This window comes from Rhincodon typus, chromosome 18 (genome assembly GCF_021869965.1).
Source record: "Rhincodon typus isolate 14 chromosome 18, sRhiTyp1.1, whole genome shotgun sequence".
NCBI lineage: Eukaryota > Metazoa > Chordata > Chondrichthyes > Orectolobiformes > Rhincodontidae > Rhincodon > Rhincodon typus.
The window spans coordinates 14,230,794-14,249,944 of NC_063349.1; the positions used below are offsets into that span (position 1 = coordinate 14,230,794).

General features: G+C 40.7%; 1 protein-coding gene across 1 annotated transcript in view; it reads left to right on the forward strand.

Moving 5' to 3' along the window:
* The window catches only part of cadps2 (Ca++-dependent secretion activator 2), a 602,458-nt gene that overhangs the window by 429,993 nt on the left and 153,314 nt on the right, over positions 1-19,151 (forward strand). Inside the window, exons 14-16 of the mRNA XM_048607831.1 lie at positions 4,715-4,778; positions 9,544-9,667; positions 10,019-10,036. Coding sequence (XP_048463788.1) covers positions 4,715-4,778; positions 9,544-9,667; positions 10,019-10,036 — 206 coding nt within the window. The remainder of the gene's footprint in view (positions 1-4,714; positions 4,779-9,543; positions 9,668-10,018; positions 10,037-19,151) is intronic.

The window sequence follows — 19,151 nt, forward strand, 5'->3', positions numbered from 1 at the left end:
AAGGTGTAGAGCTGGATGAACACAGCAGGCCAAGCAGCATCACAGGAACAGGAAGGCTGACGTTTCGGGCCTAGATCCTTCAGTCCAAAACATCAGCCTTCCTGCTCCTGTGATGCTGCTTGGCCTGCTGTGTTCATCCAGCTCTACACCTTGTTATCTCAGATTCTCCAGCATATGCAGTTCCTACTATCTCTGATACAGTCTGTAGCTACTATCAGCTACTGTATATGTTGTTACTAATTTAAAATAGGTTGAAATAAAATGTCACTTGTAGGAACTAGCATGGATACAACAAAAAATTGAGTGGTCTCCTTTTGCTCAATGTCACTAACATTCAGTCAACATTTGGAGAATTATTTATTCCTTACATTTTACCAGAGTTTAAAAAATGAAGGAGATCTCATCAAAACCTATGAAATCCCAACAGGCCTAGACTGGAGAAAGGTGGGAAGGATATTCCTGATGACTGGAGAGTCTGGAACCGTGGGTCACAGCTTAAGGATGCTGGAAAGACCATTTTGGATTGAGATCAGGAGAAATTCTTCACTCAAAGAGTGGCAAGCCTGTGGAATTCTCTGCCACAGAAGTGGCTGAGGCCAAAACGTCTGAACGTTTTCAAGAAAGAAATAGGTGTACTTCTTAGGTCTAAAGGTAACAAAGGATGTGGGGAGGAAGTGGGAACAAGGTACTGAATTGGACGATCTACCACGATCATATTGAATGGCAGTGCCGATTGGAAGGTCCAAGTAGCCTACCCTTGCTTCTATTTTCTGTGTTTCTAACTTCAAAGGCGATTAATTTTGTCCAACTGTTCTGACACACTCCTCTGAAAAGGCAGGAGAATAGCTGCGATTGAGTCAGCTGTGTTCAATTGCAGCCAAGCGATACAAAGAAGGAAAGCAACTAATTAACTGAATTAATGAGAAACTTGGGGAGCATTTATCGAACACAGTTTCCTGAAGTTTGGAGACGACTAGTTGGTTGGCAAATCAGGAGCCACTGATGCCTTCACTCCAGCTCCAAACATGACCTGACAGCTATGGCCATGTGGGATTTCTATTTTTTTTTTGCAAAGCTACAGAAATCATCTCCATTTTGAGGTGTCATAGCAATTTGTCTCACTCAGTAGTCCCCACCTACCCATGGGGTTGAGAGTGAAGCGACTCAGACCTCACTACTGTTCTTTTAATTAGGATCACCCTTTCCTAGTCTGACCACCATTTATTGTTTGTTACGGCACACAGGGACAACTTCTTAATTTCCCCTCCTTCAGGGAAGATTGAGAATGACATGCTGCCAGAACTACTTCTGGATTCCTGATATTGGAAGTGAAGGTCAACCAAAAAAACTCTGCCATCTAACTTTTCAGACCTTTCATCAGAACTGAGAAATGTTAATGAGCTTATAGTTTATAAATAAGAACAAAGTGAGAGGAAAATAAATGTATAAAAATGAACTCACTGTTGGTCAGTCCATGAGCTTAGAGTGATCTTGAGGTAAATTATCCAACATCACACCTACCTTCTAATGCAACAGTGTCTGCCATATCTGGGAACTTGCCCAGCACCCTGTTCAATGCTTGTGTGAATTTGCATACACTGCATGAGCTGACAAGCTATTCCGTGACCAATAACCCTGCAATTGAACTAAATAGTTGGTTAAAAACACTAAGCACTGATTTGATTTATGTAATCGAACATTGAACCATTCAGAAATCATGCTGCGTTTTTCATGTAGTCATAAATGTTGATCAATGTTCAGAACGTCTGCAGTGAGATCTCCTTTATTTTCAGTAGTGCATGTAATCCTGGGATCTGTAACATTCAATCAGTCACATCCTCATGGAAGTAGATAGTTGACAAAGCAATACAGAGATGATGCCTAACTGCTCATGAAAACCTGCTGAGGGTAGCAAGTGAAATAAAACAACAAACATGTAGCTCATAGTGTGGAGCTTCAGAACGGGCCTGACCTGAAACATCAGCTTTCCTGCTCCTCTGATGCTGCCTGGCCTGCTGTGTTCTCCAGCTCCACACTGTGTTATCTTTGACTCCAGCATCGGCAGAACTTACTATCTCGAAACATGTAGCTCATTTATTTTAGAAAAATGAACTGAATAGGTTGCAGATATGGATTAATATTATTTAACTCATAAGCTAAGACCCTAGAATTGCTATTTAAGCTCAAACAAAATAGACACAGGCTTGAATGATCAAGTGAATAACAAGTATCTCTAATATGCTGACAGTAGATTAGGATTTTATACAATGTCTGATGGAAGTAAATTCTTGCCATGTCTTTTATTGATCTCTACACAGATTACAAGTTCCTGGCTGAATTTAGAGTCTTCAAGTAATAATCATTAGTGCAATCTTTCTAACTCTTGGTTGTGTATGGACATTATATTAAATCCTTTCTAAAGTAATTAGTACAATATGGCATTTTTCTCTACTCAACTATGTTAAATGGAAGAGAAAAAATTCTGAAAGATAGAACTGGAAATGCACTCTTCATGGACAGATGTAGTGTTCAACATAGTGTTACACATAGTGCTGATGGAAATCTTCACTATGGATGAACAAATAACCGCAAAAACTTCAGAAGGACCTACAACAATAGATGAAAGTTTAATAATTAATCCTGAAATCATCACCAATCCTAGAGAAATAACAGTCGCCCTGATCTTACCTGATCTGTGAGTTATCAGCTAACATGCTGAAAATGATACTTTTGTAAGAATAAAGCTGCTTAAACATTATACATGACTTTATTACTGTAATTTTAACCTTATTCGTGTGCAATTTGCATTTAGAAGTTAATTTTAAGTAAAACATTTTCAAGCATTTAACCATTTGACGAATACTTCATTCTTCTTCTAATTTTAGATATATTTTCATCAATATGACCTAATCAATCTATTTTAATTTTATTTTCTCATAAAATAATTAAGTTTAAGCAAATGTGATTTTTCTACCTCCTCTTACACCCCAGTTCCCAAAGTCCATTTTAGATATTGGAAATTCCAAAAAAATTCCAAAACGGGTTTGATTCGTTGAACTGACTGTCAAACACTGATGATTGATTCAGTGGTGTTAAGCACTGATCTCACACTTCCAACAGAGCTACAATCGAAGAGAACACAGGTCAGAAATAGGAATACAATACTGATGCTTCCATTCTCATTGCCACTCCCTGCAAGTATAGCTTCCTGTTAGGAGTGCTGAATTTGTCATGTAGGCGCAACAATGTCATAATATTACATCTGGAAAAGTGTCAAATGTAGAAGAACTGCTAATGGTTAACTTGTGTTGATGAACAAGAGTTTAAGGTTTGATTATATGTGAAGATTGAATGTAGAACTTTTCAGTAGCTGAACTGTATTGAGATGCCACAGCACTGGTTAACCTTTGAAGACTGTAACTTTATACTATTTAAAGGTTTTACATTTGCATTATTTTCAGGTGCATGATTCTAATCTTCCTCCTAGGATGTAGCTGTTCCAATTAGACAATACGGAAAATTATCGCCCAGCTTTATGCCACAATGTATTCACTAAAATTATCATTTACAATGTTAGCAATGGATCAACCATTCACTCGCTCACCTCTGAGTCAAAAGGTTGTGGGTTCAAATTAGAAACTTGCGCACTAAAGTCCAGGCTGTGAAACTTGAGGGGGTGCTGTATTTTTGGTGGAGCCATTTTTGAGACAAGATATTAAACTGAGGCCCTATCTGCAATCTTGGCTGGATGCAAAAGATCCCGTAAGCACTTTTTGAAGAAGAGCAGACTGGTTATTCCCCAGTGCCTTGGCCAATGTTTATTCTTCAATCAATGTTACAGCATAAGAAGATTATCTGATCATTATCGTGTTGTTTGTAGGAGATTGCTTTACGTATTGCCTGCTACATTTCCCAAAATACAACAGTGACTATACTTCAAAATTAGATAATTGGCTGCAAATAGCTCTCAGATATTGTAAAAGTCACAATTAAAATGCAGGTCACTTCTCTTTAGTTCTTTAAAGTTTAATATAAAAAGAGTTGTGCAATATACATGCATAACTAAATTTAAAACAAATGCAAAACATTTCCAGATATTGGACATCTGGAATAAGAATGGATAATTCTGGAAATACTCAACAGGTCCGGCAGCTCAGTCAGGAGAGAAAAAGAGCAAAGATTTCAATGGTGACCTTCCATTTGGACTGGGAAAGGTTTGAGCAAGTAGAGGGAAGAGTAGAAAAAAGTACAAAAAGGATTCTGTGATAGTCTGAAAGGCAAGAAGCTTGCAAAAGATTTCCTGGCTTGAAAAAGTGATTGTGGCACAGGTGAAGAAATAAATGGTAAGTCTTGTTGAATTGAGAATGCAGGATTCTGAATAGCTGCCGTGTGAAAGCAAGATAAAGGAAATAGAGAAATTCCAAACCTTCAAGAAAAAAACAAAACAAAATAGGACGAGAGTAATGATTTAACATTTTTGAACTTTGTGTTGAATCCAAAACTACAAAGTTCCCAATCAAAAGATGAGGTGCCTGCTCTTTGACACACCCAGTTTGATCTTTACTGATTTAGTGCTGGTACAGCTGATTATATATTGATATGATTGTGTACACTTATCAAGCCCTTTTTAAGGTTCACCATAACTTATTACATAGAATTGTACTATATCTTTGTTTAACTTTAAAGATCTCTGAATTTTCCATTCATGTCCTAGGTACTGTTTTCCATTTGGACGACCAGAAGGTGCACTAAAAGCCACGCTCTCTTTGCTTGAAAGGGTATGTTCAAATTATAATGGAAGTGTATTCTTAATAATTGGATTTGTTTTAATAGCTTTCCCCTTTGTTACATGTCGCTTACTGGAGGTGGTTCGGAAGTCATGTAGACACCAAGATTTGTTTCTTTTACGCAAAGCAACTTTTTACAACTGTGGTGGAATTTATGTTTCATGATACCACAGTTAGTTCTCTTAACCATCCAAATGTATTTGGAAAGGTTTCAATCAGTAGATAAACAAGTATGCTTCTAGGCTCCATGAATTAAAACCTTTTTTTTAAATTTCCAGCTATTGTTTATACACAGTAAAGTAATATCCTTTGGCCAGATTATTCTTCAACTAAGTTCAGAAATTCCTGTTTTACCGATAATTCCAGACATCAAATTCAGGGCATGCGATAGGTGCCATTTTCAGTTTGTCAGTCCAAGCATTGACAAGTAAACATGTGGTGGCCAAAGTATTCAAAGGGAACCATTTTGTAATGCAATAAGTAGCTTTGGTACTGTTGGCTGCAATTCGGTGGGGACTTCCATTATTTTGACCATTAAGGAGGAGCTGTGAACAATTAATTAGTTTTAGCTAGCAGGTGCAATTACAATAAAAAGTTATGGATGGAGTCAAGAGGCTTTAATATGTTTGTCAATAAGCAGAATCATTGTACATAGATAACACTGGTCAGGCCACAAAAATCATCAGCGCAATGTTGCAATTGAAAATTGGATGCATCACAAGAGTAGAACTGATACATGAGGAAAGATCGTTTGAACACAGTCTCTGACATTGATGAGACATTTTGAGAACAAAGTGTTTGCAGACACCAACAATCCGCTGATAAATGTCAACTGCACATGCCCATTTTTGATCTTCCTCATTCTGTGCATGTGTATGCACATGCACAATAAAAAAGATGATTTGAATACTTTTTTAAAAATCTGCTTTGCTTAAGATCTGTTTCACATTTACCAATATACTCTTTCATTCAGTTCTTTTCAAGTGTTTGCTGGCTTATTTTGCTGGTTTTTTTTAATGTGTCTGGGGTGGCAGCAGATGCAGCCTTTTGAGAACCGTATATTTTGTATATACAGTACCTCAAACACTTTTAGTTAATTTGGTAGGGGCAGAGTAATAGATGACGATAAATTGATTACCCTGTGACTCTTCACCTAAAAAAGGGAGGACTAAGAGCGAATATGATGGAAGTCTTTAAATTTTTGCTGTGCTTGGAAAAATGAAATCCAGGTAAACACTTCTATCATGTACATAATTTAAGCAGAAGACATTATGATTACAAATGAAAGGTATAAAGCAAAGATGAAAATGCAGCTTTAAGAAATGGATGAACGTGGACCTGATTACCATCACCAGCACAGAAATTAGGAAGCTTAATGGTTTCATTAAAAAAGGGGCTTTTTTTGGTCAATGAGTGGTATTTATGGTTATTAAAACAAACCTAAAGACATACTGTAGTTGGGAGAAATAGAAACATAAAGTGGTAGGAATACTCAGAAGCTGCAAGTGTGGAGAGAGAAATACATTTAATATTTCAAGTCCAACATGACATCATTGGAATGTTCCCATCTCTTTTGTTTAATCCACCTAACAGGATACTATGGGTAATTTAGTATGGCCAATCCACCTAACCTGCACATCTTTGGACTGTGGGAGGAAACCAGAGCACCAGGAGGAAACCCATGCAGACACAGGGAGAATTTGCAAACTCCACACAGACATTCACCCAAGACTGGGATTGAACCCAGGTCCTTGCCACTGTGAGGCAGCAGTGCTAACCACTGAGCCACTGTGCTTGCTGTTTTGCACTTGCCACCTTCATGAAGAGTGGATTTATGTTAAAAGTAGGGGTGAAAAATATCCTTGTGGAACATAAATGCTGTTCAGTTTCAAGTGAGATAATGTACATTTCTTAAAGGCAGGGAGCAATAATTAGTTGCTCAGTTTCTGTTATCCTTATAAAAAGTTCATTCATATAACTGACCTCCTTTTCACTGTCAAACAGCCATAATCAAATTATTAAAACCGAAAGCCAAAGGAACTCAACAGATCTTTTAATTTTTTAATTCTAATTCATTTGTGGGATGTGGCATCGCTGGCTGGCCAGCATTTACTGCCCATCCGTGTTACCCGGGTGGTGGTGAACTGGCTTCTTGAACTGCTGCAGTATTCCTGCTGTCGGTTGACCCACAATGCCATTAGAGAGAGAATTCCAGGATTTGGACTGAGCAACAGTGAAGGAACGGCGATATATTTCCAAGTCAGGATGGTGAGTGGCTTGGAGGGGAACTTGAAGGTGGTGGTGTTCCCATGTATCTGCTGCCCTTGTCCTTCAAGATGGAAGTGGTTGCGGGGTTTGGAAGGTGCTGTCTAAGGATCTTTGATGAATTTCTGCAGCGCATCTTGTAGACAGTACACACTGCTGCTACTGAGCTTCGGTGGTGGAGGGAGTGAATGCTTGTGGGTGTAGTGCCAATCAAGTGGGCTGCTTCATCCTGGATGGTGTCAAGCTTCTTGAGTGTTGTTGGGGCTGCATTCATCCAGGCAAGAGGGGAGTATGCCATCACACTCCTGACTTGTGTCTTGTAGATGGTGGATAGACTTTCGGGAGTCAGGTGGTGAGTTACTCGCCGTAGAATTCCAAGCCTCTGATCTGCTCTTGTAGCCACTGCGTTTAGGTGGTGAGTCCAGTTGAGTTAATGATCAATGATAACTTCCAGGATATTGATAGTGGGAAATTCAGTGATGGTAACACTATTAAATGCCAAGGAGTGGTGGTTAGATTGTCTCTTATTGGTGATGGTCATAGCCTGGCATTTGTGTGGCACGAATGTCACTTGCCACGTGTCAGCCCAAGCCTGGATATTGTCCAGATCTTGTTGCATTTGGACACGGACTGCTTCAGTAACTGAGGAGTCACGAATAGCGCTGAATATTGTACAATTGTCAGTGAACATCCCCACTTCCGACCTTATGATGGAGCAAAGGTCATTGGTAAAGCAGCTGAAGATGGTTGGGCCTAGGACACTATCCTGAGGAACTTCCGCAGATATGTCCTGGAGCTGAGATAACTGACCTCCATCAACCATGGCCATCTTCCTATGTGTCATATATGACTCTAACTATCAGTGTGTTTGTCCCCGATACCCATTTATTCCCGTTTTGCTTGGGCTCCTTGATGCCACACTCCATCAAATACAGCCTTGATGTCAACAGCTGTGACTCTTAACTTACCTCTGGAATTCAGCTCTTTTGTTTGAATCAAGGCTGTAATGAGGTCAGGAGCTGAGTGGCCCTGGTGGAACCCAAACTGGGCGTCACTGAGCAGATCATTTCTGAGCAGGTGCTGCTTGATAGCACTGTTAATGACACCTTCCATCACTTTACTGATGATCGACAGCAGACTAATGGTGTAGTCTTTGGCCGGGTTGGATTTGTCCTGCTTTTTATGTACAGGACATATTTGGGAAATTTTCCGTGTTGTTGGGTAGATGCCAGTGTTGTAACTGTACTGGAACAGCTTGGCTGGGGAGCGGCGAGTTCTGGAGCACAAGTCTTCAGTACTATTGCCAGAATGTTGTCAGAGTCTGTAGCCTTTACACAGTACAGTGCCTCCAACTGTTTCTTGATATCATGTGGAGTGAATCAAATTGGCTGAAGACTGCTATCTGTAATGGTGGGGACCACTGGAGGAGGCTGAGATGGATCATCGACTCGGCACTTCTGGCTGAAGATTGCTGCAAAAGCATCAGCCTTATCTTTTGCACTGAAGTGCTGGGCTCTTCCATCATTGAGGTGTAGCAGCATCTGTAGAGAGAGAAAACAGGGTTAAACTTCCAAGTCTAATATGACTCTCTTCCTAAATACTGAGTTTCTTGAGCACTTATTGTTTCTTTTTATATCAGATCTCCAGCATCCGAAGTATTTTTTTTATTGAGAATGCTGATTATCCTGGTTTCCCATTTCAAGATGCATCTGGGCTGTATTCATATGTTAAAATTATAATGTTAGTAATTTATTCATAATATAGGACAGTGATAGGAGTGCCATGTCTCCATGGGCTCTAAGCCTTTAAGGGTATTTTTCTCCCAACTTTGTTCCCTTGTTCCCTCCTTTCCTACTGGCGTTACACAATACAGAGTGAACATATTCATGAACACCAGATGGACTCCACGACTTTCATGCCTATTGTCAATTTGTTAGTATATAATCTGGATAGTAAGCGTCAATAAGTTGTTCAGTTGCAGTGGACATCACAACCAAGACTAATTCTGGCTTCAAATAATTTTCACATATATACTTCCAGTAGCAGTCAGTGGACAAGTCAGAAGAGAGAATTCAGCACAGATCAGTCTTTTCAAAAGCATGAAGGACATTCCACTCTCGGGTGACTGTCTGTGTGGAGTTTGCACATTTCCTGTGCCTGTGTGAGTTTCCTCCAAGTGCTCCAGTTTCCTCCCACAGTCCAAATATGTGCAGGTTATGAAGATTGGCCATGCAAAATTGCCCTGTAGTGGTCAGGGATGTGCAGGTTAGGTGGATTAGCCATAGGAAATGCGGGGTTACAGGGATGGGGGTAGGGAGGGGAGGCAGGTCTGGGTGAAATGCACTTCGGAGGGGCAGTGTGTACTCAATAGGCTGAATGGCCCACTTCCACACTGTAAGGATTCCATGAAAAGTGGGTGGGGATGTTAGGAGAGAAGACATCATGTGAGGAATTACGTTCTTTATACATTTGCTTATTTCCTTTGATAAAGGTTCTGATGAAAGACATAGCCACTCCTGTGCCACCTGAAGATGTCAAGAAAGTAGTACGAAAATGTCTAGAGAAGGCTGCTTTGATCAATTACTGTCACCTCTCAGAGTATGCCAAAATAGAAGGTTGGTATGTTTTGATATAGTTACCCATGTGGCACGGAGAGCCAATTGAGATTGTGAACGGAACACTTTGTCACAAGTTTTGTTTCCCATTGAACTAACCCAAGCTTCTGAAAATTCATGTTGCTTCATTACAATTTCGGTTGGTGAACTGCAGAATCTTCTTCAATTCATTGCATTAATCTGCCTCATGGGATCTTCTCCCAGAACAGAAAACCTTTTAACAAGCTGCTTTCTTTCTCTAGTCCCTTGTGGAGCCTCGTTAAGTAAATAGCTTATGTGAATTTATTTTTTTTTAAATCATTGACTAATTTACTTTCTCTTCTTTCTGCACTGTTTTGTCATTTCAAGCAGCCAGTGGAAAAGAACCAGGTAATTGGATAGATGCATTGGTTGATGGTTACACCTCTTTAAAATGATTCAGTGCCTAACACTAACTGTCTCTCAGATCCTGTCCTCTACTGGAGGAGGTTGATGGTTATTTGTTTGACTTGCATTCAAATATGATAGAAAATGCAAAGTGCTGTTCTTTATTCAAAATGCCTCACACTATGCTTAATAACTCAAAGGCACTTTTGCTGTTTTGTTGGAAAGGCTTGAGACAGCCTGATCTGTATACAAAAACAATCAGGGCTGATGGTCGAATGCAGTGCTGAGGACGTACTGCGCTGTCAGACGCGACATTCATTTCTGCAAGGATGGATGTTAAAGAGCTCATAGCACTTGCAGGAAAACAAAGGAGTTATGATCAATATCTAGGTCACCACTTGTCCATCAATCATCATGATTTTAAAAAAGGCCAATTTTCTGGGTACCATCCTTGTTTCTGTATTTGGGTTGGCTGAACTTGAATTAGGTGCTACATTGCAATAATGATTGCACGTCAACAAAGTACTTAATCTGTTATAAAGAATTTTAAGAAGGCTGATGATCATGAAATTATAAAAGCAAGTATTTCTTTCTTTTAGTAATCTTTCCTTCAGCCAATGTGGCCCAGTGGTGTGTATCCAATTTCTGACGGAAGTTAATGACAGTGAAAGTCCACATGTAATGGGACAAAGACCCATTAACTGTTGCACTCCCTGAAGAGGATCGAGGTGTCAGGACTTCAAAGATGGAATGGAAGGGATTAGGTTTGAAATTTTCGAGCAAATAATTGTATTTAGAAAAAGAAAGTATTCATTAGGATTATCTTTAAGTAAAGTAAGTGGTAAAGAATAAGTGTAATCATCTCAAAAGGAAACAAGCGTTTTCAAGCGGCACATTGATAAATGACAGAAAAACCCGTATTTCAGAGGAACTGAGACATAGTTGTACTGTAGCCAATCTACTTTTGTTAAATCCAGTGTTATCAAAAACGATTAAGCAAGAGAAACTAAACTGAGTTGTGGGTTGCTACATTGCAGAATAAACCTGGACTGAAAAATTAGGTAGTGGTAATCTACTTCCTCCTGACAAAAATAAACTTCAAAAGTGTTAATTTTACTCCTACTGGTGAAGAGAAAATCAATTGACAGTAATATAACGCTTCAAGAAGAGACTAAAGTGATGGATCCATCTTTCAACTGAGAATTGATATCTATCTGAATTACTGTTCAAGTGCCAGGATATCTTGATGAGCACTTGTTGGAATAAAGATAAAGAGGATCTAATGGCACAAATGCCAAACTGGGAAATTTAACCAGTCAAAAGCAATCTTTAAACAAAGGTCAATGTTAGGATACTGCAAGTTAAATTGACACCTTTTTGTAGTTTGAAAATGATTGGTATCCTTATCCAAGGAAATAAATCATGCCAGATCAAAAATTTTGAAAGATCGGGGTCACAACTGAGAAAAAAATGTAATCCTTTATGTAACTGAGTTCGCACATATGGTAACAACTTTAATTACAGATCACAATTAATAAGCTCCTTTGTATAAGGCTTGTGACTAAAATTAAAAGTTTTAGGGTTGAGACAGAACTGTAAATTTCATAATAAATTGGTGGCATATGTTGATGACACATTTATGAATATAAATTGGATAGCCATGAGCATCAAATTTGCCAAGATTTTGTGAAATGATTCAGTCTACCCTAATAATAATATAAAGATTATTGAAGCTGGGGTGTAACTATAACGTTATTGGTAAATAGGATAAACAGGGAGATGTATAATTGAACAAGATCTGCAGAGATTTAACAACTAGGCATATTAATGTCATCTCATGAGGAATGTAAGGTGAAACACATTGGAGCTAAAAATGGTAAATGTGAATACATGGTAAAAAGTGTATTGTTAAATAATGTGGAGGAAGAAAATTACTTGGATGTACTAATTGGTGAAAAACTGAAAATGTTATCAAATCATATTTAGACGATTATCAACACAAATAAGAGCATCCAATATATTAATAAGTGCTAACTCACACTGACACATTGATGAGATTAATCTCATATGTCTAATTTCCTTTCAATAAATTGTTTCCTGTCAGCGTTGTGTAATGTTCCTTTAGTTCCCTCATTGCCGTGTTTTATTTGAATTGTTGAAGCTTAAATATTCTACAAAGGAATTTTCAGCACATTAAGCTTAACACAGCCACAGAAAACTCTTGAAAATCTTCAAAACCTTTTTATTATTGTTTCCTGCTTTTATCAAAATGCAAGTGCACAGGAACAGCAATATATAATTCAAAAATGGTTCTCAATAAGGGATACATTCTGCTGGGAAGAACAAAAATAGTTAGTGGTAATTAAAGTGAACATTTTTAAATAGGTTTCAAGGACAGAAGACTAGAAGGCAGAATAAATTAAGGAAGTTGTTAAAATGGCACATGAGATCCTATAAACTTCACATATACTATAAAAGCAAGAAAGCTGTGCTAAACCTTTATAAATCCCATTCTCAGTTAGCCCTCCGCTGATCAGTTTTGGATACCAAAGATATCATAGACTTGACAGTACAGAGAAGCTTTACTAGAATAGTATCCTGGACAAGGAACAAGATTAGATGAAGGAGCTAAAAATTATGAATGGTTTTGATAGTATAGATAGGAAAAGTTATTTCTGTTAGCCTGAGAGTCTGTAAACAGAGATAAGCTAACAGGCAAGATAATCTGTAAGATGAGTTTTTTTTTTATTAACAGTGAGCTGTTTGGATCTGGAACATGCTGCCTGAATGTTAAAATGCAAGGAATGAGCAGGAGAATGGAAATCATCACAGAAATCTTTTAAATCCAGACTCCTTCAGTGCTATAGATAATTTCTAATCAACTTGTTCAGAGACATTATTACACTTCTCTGGAGTGGGTGAGACTTGAACCCATGCCTTTACGATTGTGATACTTAATCTGCCATAATTTGGGACCAAAGTATAAAAGGAAATGGTTGAGACTTTTAAAAATACACTTCCTAAAATTTTATTCTGAGGATATATTAGACGCTGACAAGCTCGGATTATTTCCCTTTCCTGCGTGCTTCCGAAGGTGTTAATGGGCTTGCTCTTCATACTGCTGCAGGCTTGTGGTGATGCCATTTCCACAATGGTGTTAGATTGGTATTGGCAAATTGCAGGATTTGTGACTTGATCCGCCAATATCCAAAGGGTATTGGCAGGTGATGGTGATTTTGTCACATTTCATTGGGGTGGCAAATTAGACAGCCTGGACCTCAGCTAGGTCACAGCGGTGTACTTCCATTATTTTAATGACCTCTTGGCTATTGGGAGAACCGTCAGCCAGGCTTTTGTGATGAAGATGTGAAATACCGGGTTGTGACGCAAGACCAAATTTTAAAGATGGTAGCCATGTTGGGGATAAAAAACTGGCATTTATAACTACATTATGTAGCATGGCAGCAAGACGTTGAGACCAGGTATTGCAAGATCTGCTGCTTGCAGGATTCGTTCTGAATGGACTGATCTTAGTCAGATAGCAGATTCCTCTCCGTGGCTTCCATAGTCTTAGCATTTCTGTCTTAGGGAGGGACAAAAGCTCCCATGATTCCTCATCCTGCTTGTTACCCAGTAACCCCTGCTGGATTGTGGGTGATGACAAGGCAAAACTTGCCTGTGATACTCTTTACAAGTGATTAGCATGTTGGCATTCACTTGAATAGTCTTTTACACAATATTTTTCCTTAGTTCTCGTTTATATTAGAAATGGGAATTTAACAAACTAGAATTACCTCAGTTCACATCAGTTACTTCCTACATAGCCTGTATGGTATTCTCCAGTGACATTGAGGAAATGAGTAAAGGCCCATGAGCCAAAAATGGAGTGGCCCACAGTGCTGAGTGTGCTTTGGAAGTTGATGTATAACCTGTAAAGCATCACTGATGAACTGCTCCTCATTATACCTTTAAAAGAATATAACTTCTGGTGTAGCCTTGCAGGAAAAGAGTGGGGAAGTGGGCCTGTTTAAGGTCCTCTTACAGAGATTGAGTGTAGACTTCAAGGTGCCTCCTCCTGTGTTATAAAACATTCTATGATTCTGTTCAGTATCAGCTAATAGTGAGCCAGTTCAACAGCATAGGCAATGATGAGAAATGTGAAAATTGTGTGAGATGCTGATGGGGACATTGGGAGTAACTCCCTGCAACTTTTAACTAAGCTCTAGGCATCAAGATGGGATTCTCACAAGGCAGCAAGTTGTCATTTAAGGGGGATTATTGCTAATTAAAGACCTCATTAAGGCCATAGCTCTCCTCATTAATATGCAACTTTCTATCCAACCACCCACCATGAGCAAACTAAGCACCAAGAATTCTCAACATGGAAGTCAGAGTGAGTACCTGGTGACTTAGCTGTTAGTCATGAAGAACTTCTATGTTGGTCACCACATAATAGCATCTCAGAGCATGATCAATGGGCACCAGCCATATGCACCCCTTGTGTAGCGACAACGGAATCTGATAATGGCGAAGCCCTCAGATCCTCATGGTATCACTCCCTTTCCCTTGCAGGACACTTAGGAAGTTGGCACCCGCCTTTCAGGGCACACCAGATACTGACAGCGAAAGGCTGCAGTAGGGACACTTTGTGAGCAAGGACAGGTGGCAAGCTCACAGATTGGCTCAGGCTGCATCTCGGGGCTGCTCGCTCACTTTCTTAGCATCACTCACTTAGAACCTGCCTGCATGCTCACAGCATTCCTGTCCTGCCCTGCCATGCCATTCCCATTAGTGCGGTCACACAACCAGACAACTTGCCTTGCTGGTCTGCTATCCTCAGTCAAGGGGGTCTGCATCTTGCTGTACAGTAGTATGCCGCATCAGTCTCACACCTGTACCATGTACCAAGAGCATACGCGATAAACACATTGCGTGGGAGCCAGCAAGCAGCCATGCCTCAAAGTCTTAGGGAACAAGTCCTTACTGAAGTCCATGAAGGTACCCATCAGGCATGGGGTTCCAGCACAGTACGGCAAGGCCAGCCTCTGATACCAGTCCAGAGGATTGGCCATGGTTAGTGTCCCATTTGGGTGTTGTCAGTCAAGGAATCAGTGCCTGTGGAGTCTGATGAGGGCATGGGGTGGGAATAAGTGGGGTTGCATCAGGAACCTATTTGTGAGGAATGGGGTGCTTCAGGCTGAGTGGAAAAAGGAATGTCAGTTGTGACAGGTGGGCAACTGTATTTGTATGGGCGGGTGGATATGATAAAGCATGGATGAAACTTGGTCACCCAGGAAGGGTGGGAGGTCCAGGGTCTGGAGCATCCTGATTTCAAGAGGAGAAGGTGTATGACTACACCTGGCATGGTCACCTCTCATATACTAGGGGCAGGAGGGATAAAGGTGGCCAGGTGCAGGCCTCATGTAGATGGGTTGTGTGGGGAGCCGTGGAACCTATGGGGTCTGTAGGAAGGACTATCAGGAAGGGGAGCTAGATGTTTTCAACTTCAGTGATGCACAGAAGCAGAGGCTGCAATCCACTGCCCAAAGAGCATTCACTGTCACTTTCCATTGAGCTGGAAACCAAACCAATGTGAAAGAAACCGGTTGCAATTCCTTATAGTGGGGATGGGTTAAATGTCTCAAGCTGTGAGGGGAGGGGTTACAGGGTGCAACGATGTGAGCTCTTCAAAGGGTAAGAACATGACACACAGAACCCATGCGCTGTACAGGACACAGACCTGTAGACTCCCCAGTCCCTGGCAGTCCTTATACATTGGCTCCCTGTGTGGTCTACATGTCCCTGGCCCAGACATTGTTGACCAGTTCATTCAGGGCCAATGCCTTTGTACACAGAGACCAGGGAGAAAAAATAAATGTCTCACTGAGGTGGGGGCAATGGTGCCAATGGAACACACTGCCTTAGATGCACTTTGTTCTTCTTGCTTTGACATTCTACAGTAGTCTCTCAAAAAAGACATTAATCCATGGTACAATACAGTGTGGAGGTGGAGGAACACAGCAGGTCAGGCAGCATCAGAGGAGCAGGAAAGTTGACATTTCTGGTTGGGACCCTTCTTCAGAAAGAAGGGTCTGAAGAAGGGTCCTGACCTGAAACTTCAACTTTCCTGCTCCTCTGATGCTGCCTGGTCTGCTGTGCCCCTCCAGCTCCACACTGTGTTATCTCTGACTCCAGCAACTGCAGTTCTTGCTATCCCTTAATTCATGGTACATCCTGGATGGACATAAATTTAGACATCATGCTGGCACAGCTACAGTCAGGGCTAGTCAGAGGGTCAAACAAACAAATGTTGAAAACAAAATCAAATTTATACAAATATGATACTTTGTACATGGCAATGTCACCCATGCCACTCAATAGGTTTTTGTCTTTCTCTCCCTGCTGCTATTTCTCAGTGTTGCCCCTGGTTCTGCATTTGAGGTGGAAGGAGCATATTCCATAGTAGAGTCTGTCGGCACTGGAGGTTTGATCAGATCAACCTGGAGAAATTAGTGAAGGACTGTCAGTCCAGAGTTGCCCTGCACAGTTCCTGACATTTGCATCAGGTGTGGGGAAATTGGTGCCTTGCATTCCAGGCAAGGCCCTGGAGATACAGCTGGACAGTCTGGAACTGTTGGTTTTCCTCTTAGCCCAAACCCAGCAGAGGAGGCCACTACACCTGGCCATGCCAGCCTGGTCCAAAGTTTCACCCAGGTTCAAGTAGTCTCAGTTTCTGGAGGAGTGCCCAGCACTGTAGGAAGAAGGCCATCTGTCAGGAAAAGTGCCACCATCTTTTCTCCAATACCTTACACTCACTGTATTTCTGCTGCTGTACCCACCTCCCACCAAGTCCCACATTGTACCCTGCTCAGCATTGCCTTCAACATCTTCCCTTTCTCACTCTAACACACCGAACCCCAACACCAATAATCCTGCATGCTCCTTGTGCTGTCTACTCATTCAGTCAGGTCACCTGCCCAGTCTAACAAAAAATGACAGCTGTACCACTCCCTTTCATCTCTCTTCATACCCAAGTCTAGAGGAAAACAGGTCCCAACAGGGCAGAAGCAGTTGGATAGGCAGTGTGCTGCTTGACATTTAGCACCTCACACCTTATATGAGAGGATCTGACTCTGAGCACCCTCATGGCTGATTGGTTGCATCCAAGCCCCTGGATTGGTATCAGACGCTGCCATTGCCTTTCTGTGCCAGGACCACATGAACAAAGGCTATCTCCCTTGACTTGCCTGAGATCTGCTGACAACTGTGACAAGCTTCCTGCCTTTGTCTGTGTAAACAGTAAGGCTGGTATATCTAGTTGAGGGTGCAAAATGCAAAACTGCAAGAGAATGTAGGGATGCTGTGAGCTCAAAATGAGTCAGCGCCATGATAGCGAGCAAAGAGGCTAGAGATGCAGCCTGGTCCAGCCTGTGAGCTGGGTTTGTGTCCCTGAACGCATAGTGTCCTCTCTGCAGCATTTCAATGATCATTGCCAGAATAAGGTGCATTATAGAAGTGCAGAAACGTACTGTAAGTGCATCGGAGATGCGTCATAAGGGTTTCAGAGTCTGGCACATATCGGATGTCAGTGTATGTATGTGGCTCGTGCCAGCAGAGCATTTCCAATATGTTAGTGTGTGGTGTCCAGCATGGAGGCCCTTCAAAGGAATCAACAAGCTGAAGTCACCAGATACCTGCTCTGATTTCTATGTTGAGTTCTCAACATCTAGCTTGTTTGGCGACTTTGGTAAAATAGGAAACTGACTATTAATGAGATGAGTTGGGCCATTAAGGAACCACTTAATGAGCAATAATCCTCTTAAACTGACCACTCACTGCTGCCGAGTGAGAAGCTCAGCATGCAGCTTGCCAAAAGCATATAAGGTGGAGTGAGATGCTCCCAACACAACAATCAGCCTTACCGGACAATCCATCCAATTCTGCCACTAACCTTACTATAGCCCACATTGCTTTGACCTCTATAAAATTCTACCCTGTACATCCATGCATGTCATTTTCCAGTCTTACCAAGTTGAAAGAATGTGTCTCAGTACTTCTTTGAAAGCAATTCATTCTGAATGCAAATTCAGGAATCCTCAAATGTGTGTGTTAATCTCTAGAACTAACTCAATCACTGAGCTGTGAACAAGTGATCAATTTGCAGTGAAATATAGCTTTGTCTGAAACAACCATTTTCTGTATATGAATTTACTTCAAAACCATTCTGAGATCCAGAAAACTACTTCAAGGTCTCGAAATAGGTTAGAGTCCAAATACTATTGTCCACGAGCAGTTGTAGTGATCATCTTATCACAGCAGTCAAGGTTACATTTAATAGTGCGCAAATTTCATACATTTCACTCTAATTACTGGATTGTATTAACATTTCATGTCACAAGATGTGAGATATGTTGAAAAATATATGTACATTGACATGTACCTGTGACATGTCACATGGCTCAGGCAGCGGTAATGTTGAACCACATGAATTGTTATGCAGTTCTTGTACTGTCTTGAGTTATATTAAAAAGTGGTGTTACCTTTGTACTTATTCCAAGATTGATCACTTGCATCAATCACTTGAGTCTGGCTGTTGCCAGTTTATCATTTTGGCTGTACCTTTTGAATTGTGTTGTAGCCTTGTAATCTGCTCTAGCTCGCCTGTTGTTCCGTACAGGTCATCCATTTGCACATTTAAGTGCGTTTTTTTATTACTTTGTCCATTCTTGTGTCTGAAGTATTCACAATAATTGAACAGCTACATTGAGACTCACATTTCCATTAATATATCTGTTCAAAGTGCTCTTTTGCCAATAGTCCATTATATTGTGGGGGCTGTTAATTGAACTGCTGAGGATGCCTGGAGCCAATGGCCTTGGTACAACTCAGCCAAGTGCATTCTTTTTAAGACATTTTATGTTTATGCCTCATTGCTTGCCTGTGCATCAGCCTCTTTATTATTCTATTACATGGTTATTGTTTGTTCTCTCTCCCCTTTTCTTTTATATATATATATTAAAACCCATCTTCTGCGCCTGAACGTCACAGTGCAGTCACCCAAGTCTAAGCAGCCTCCATGGCAGAATCTGCCAGCCAAAAAGCAGACAAGTGTATCCGA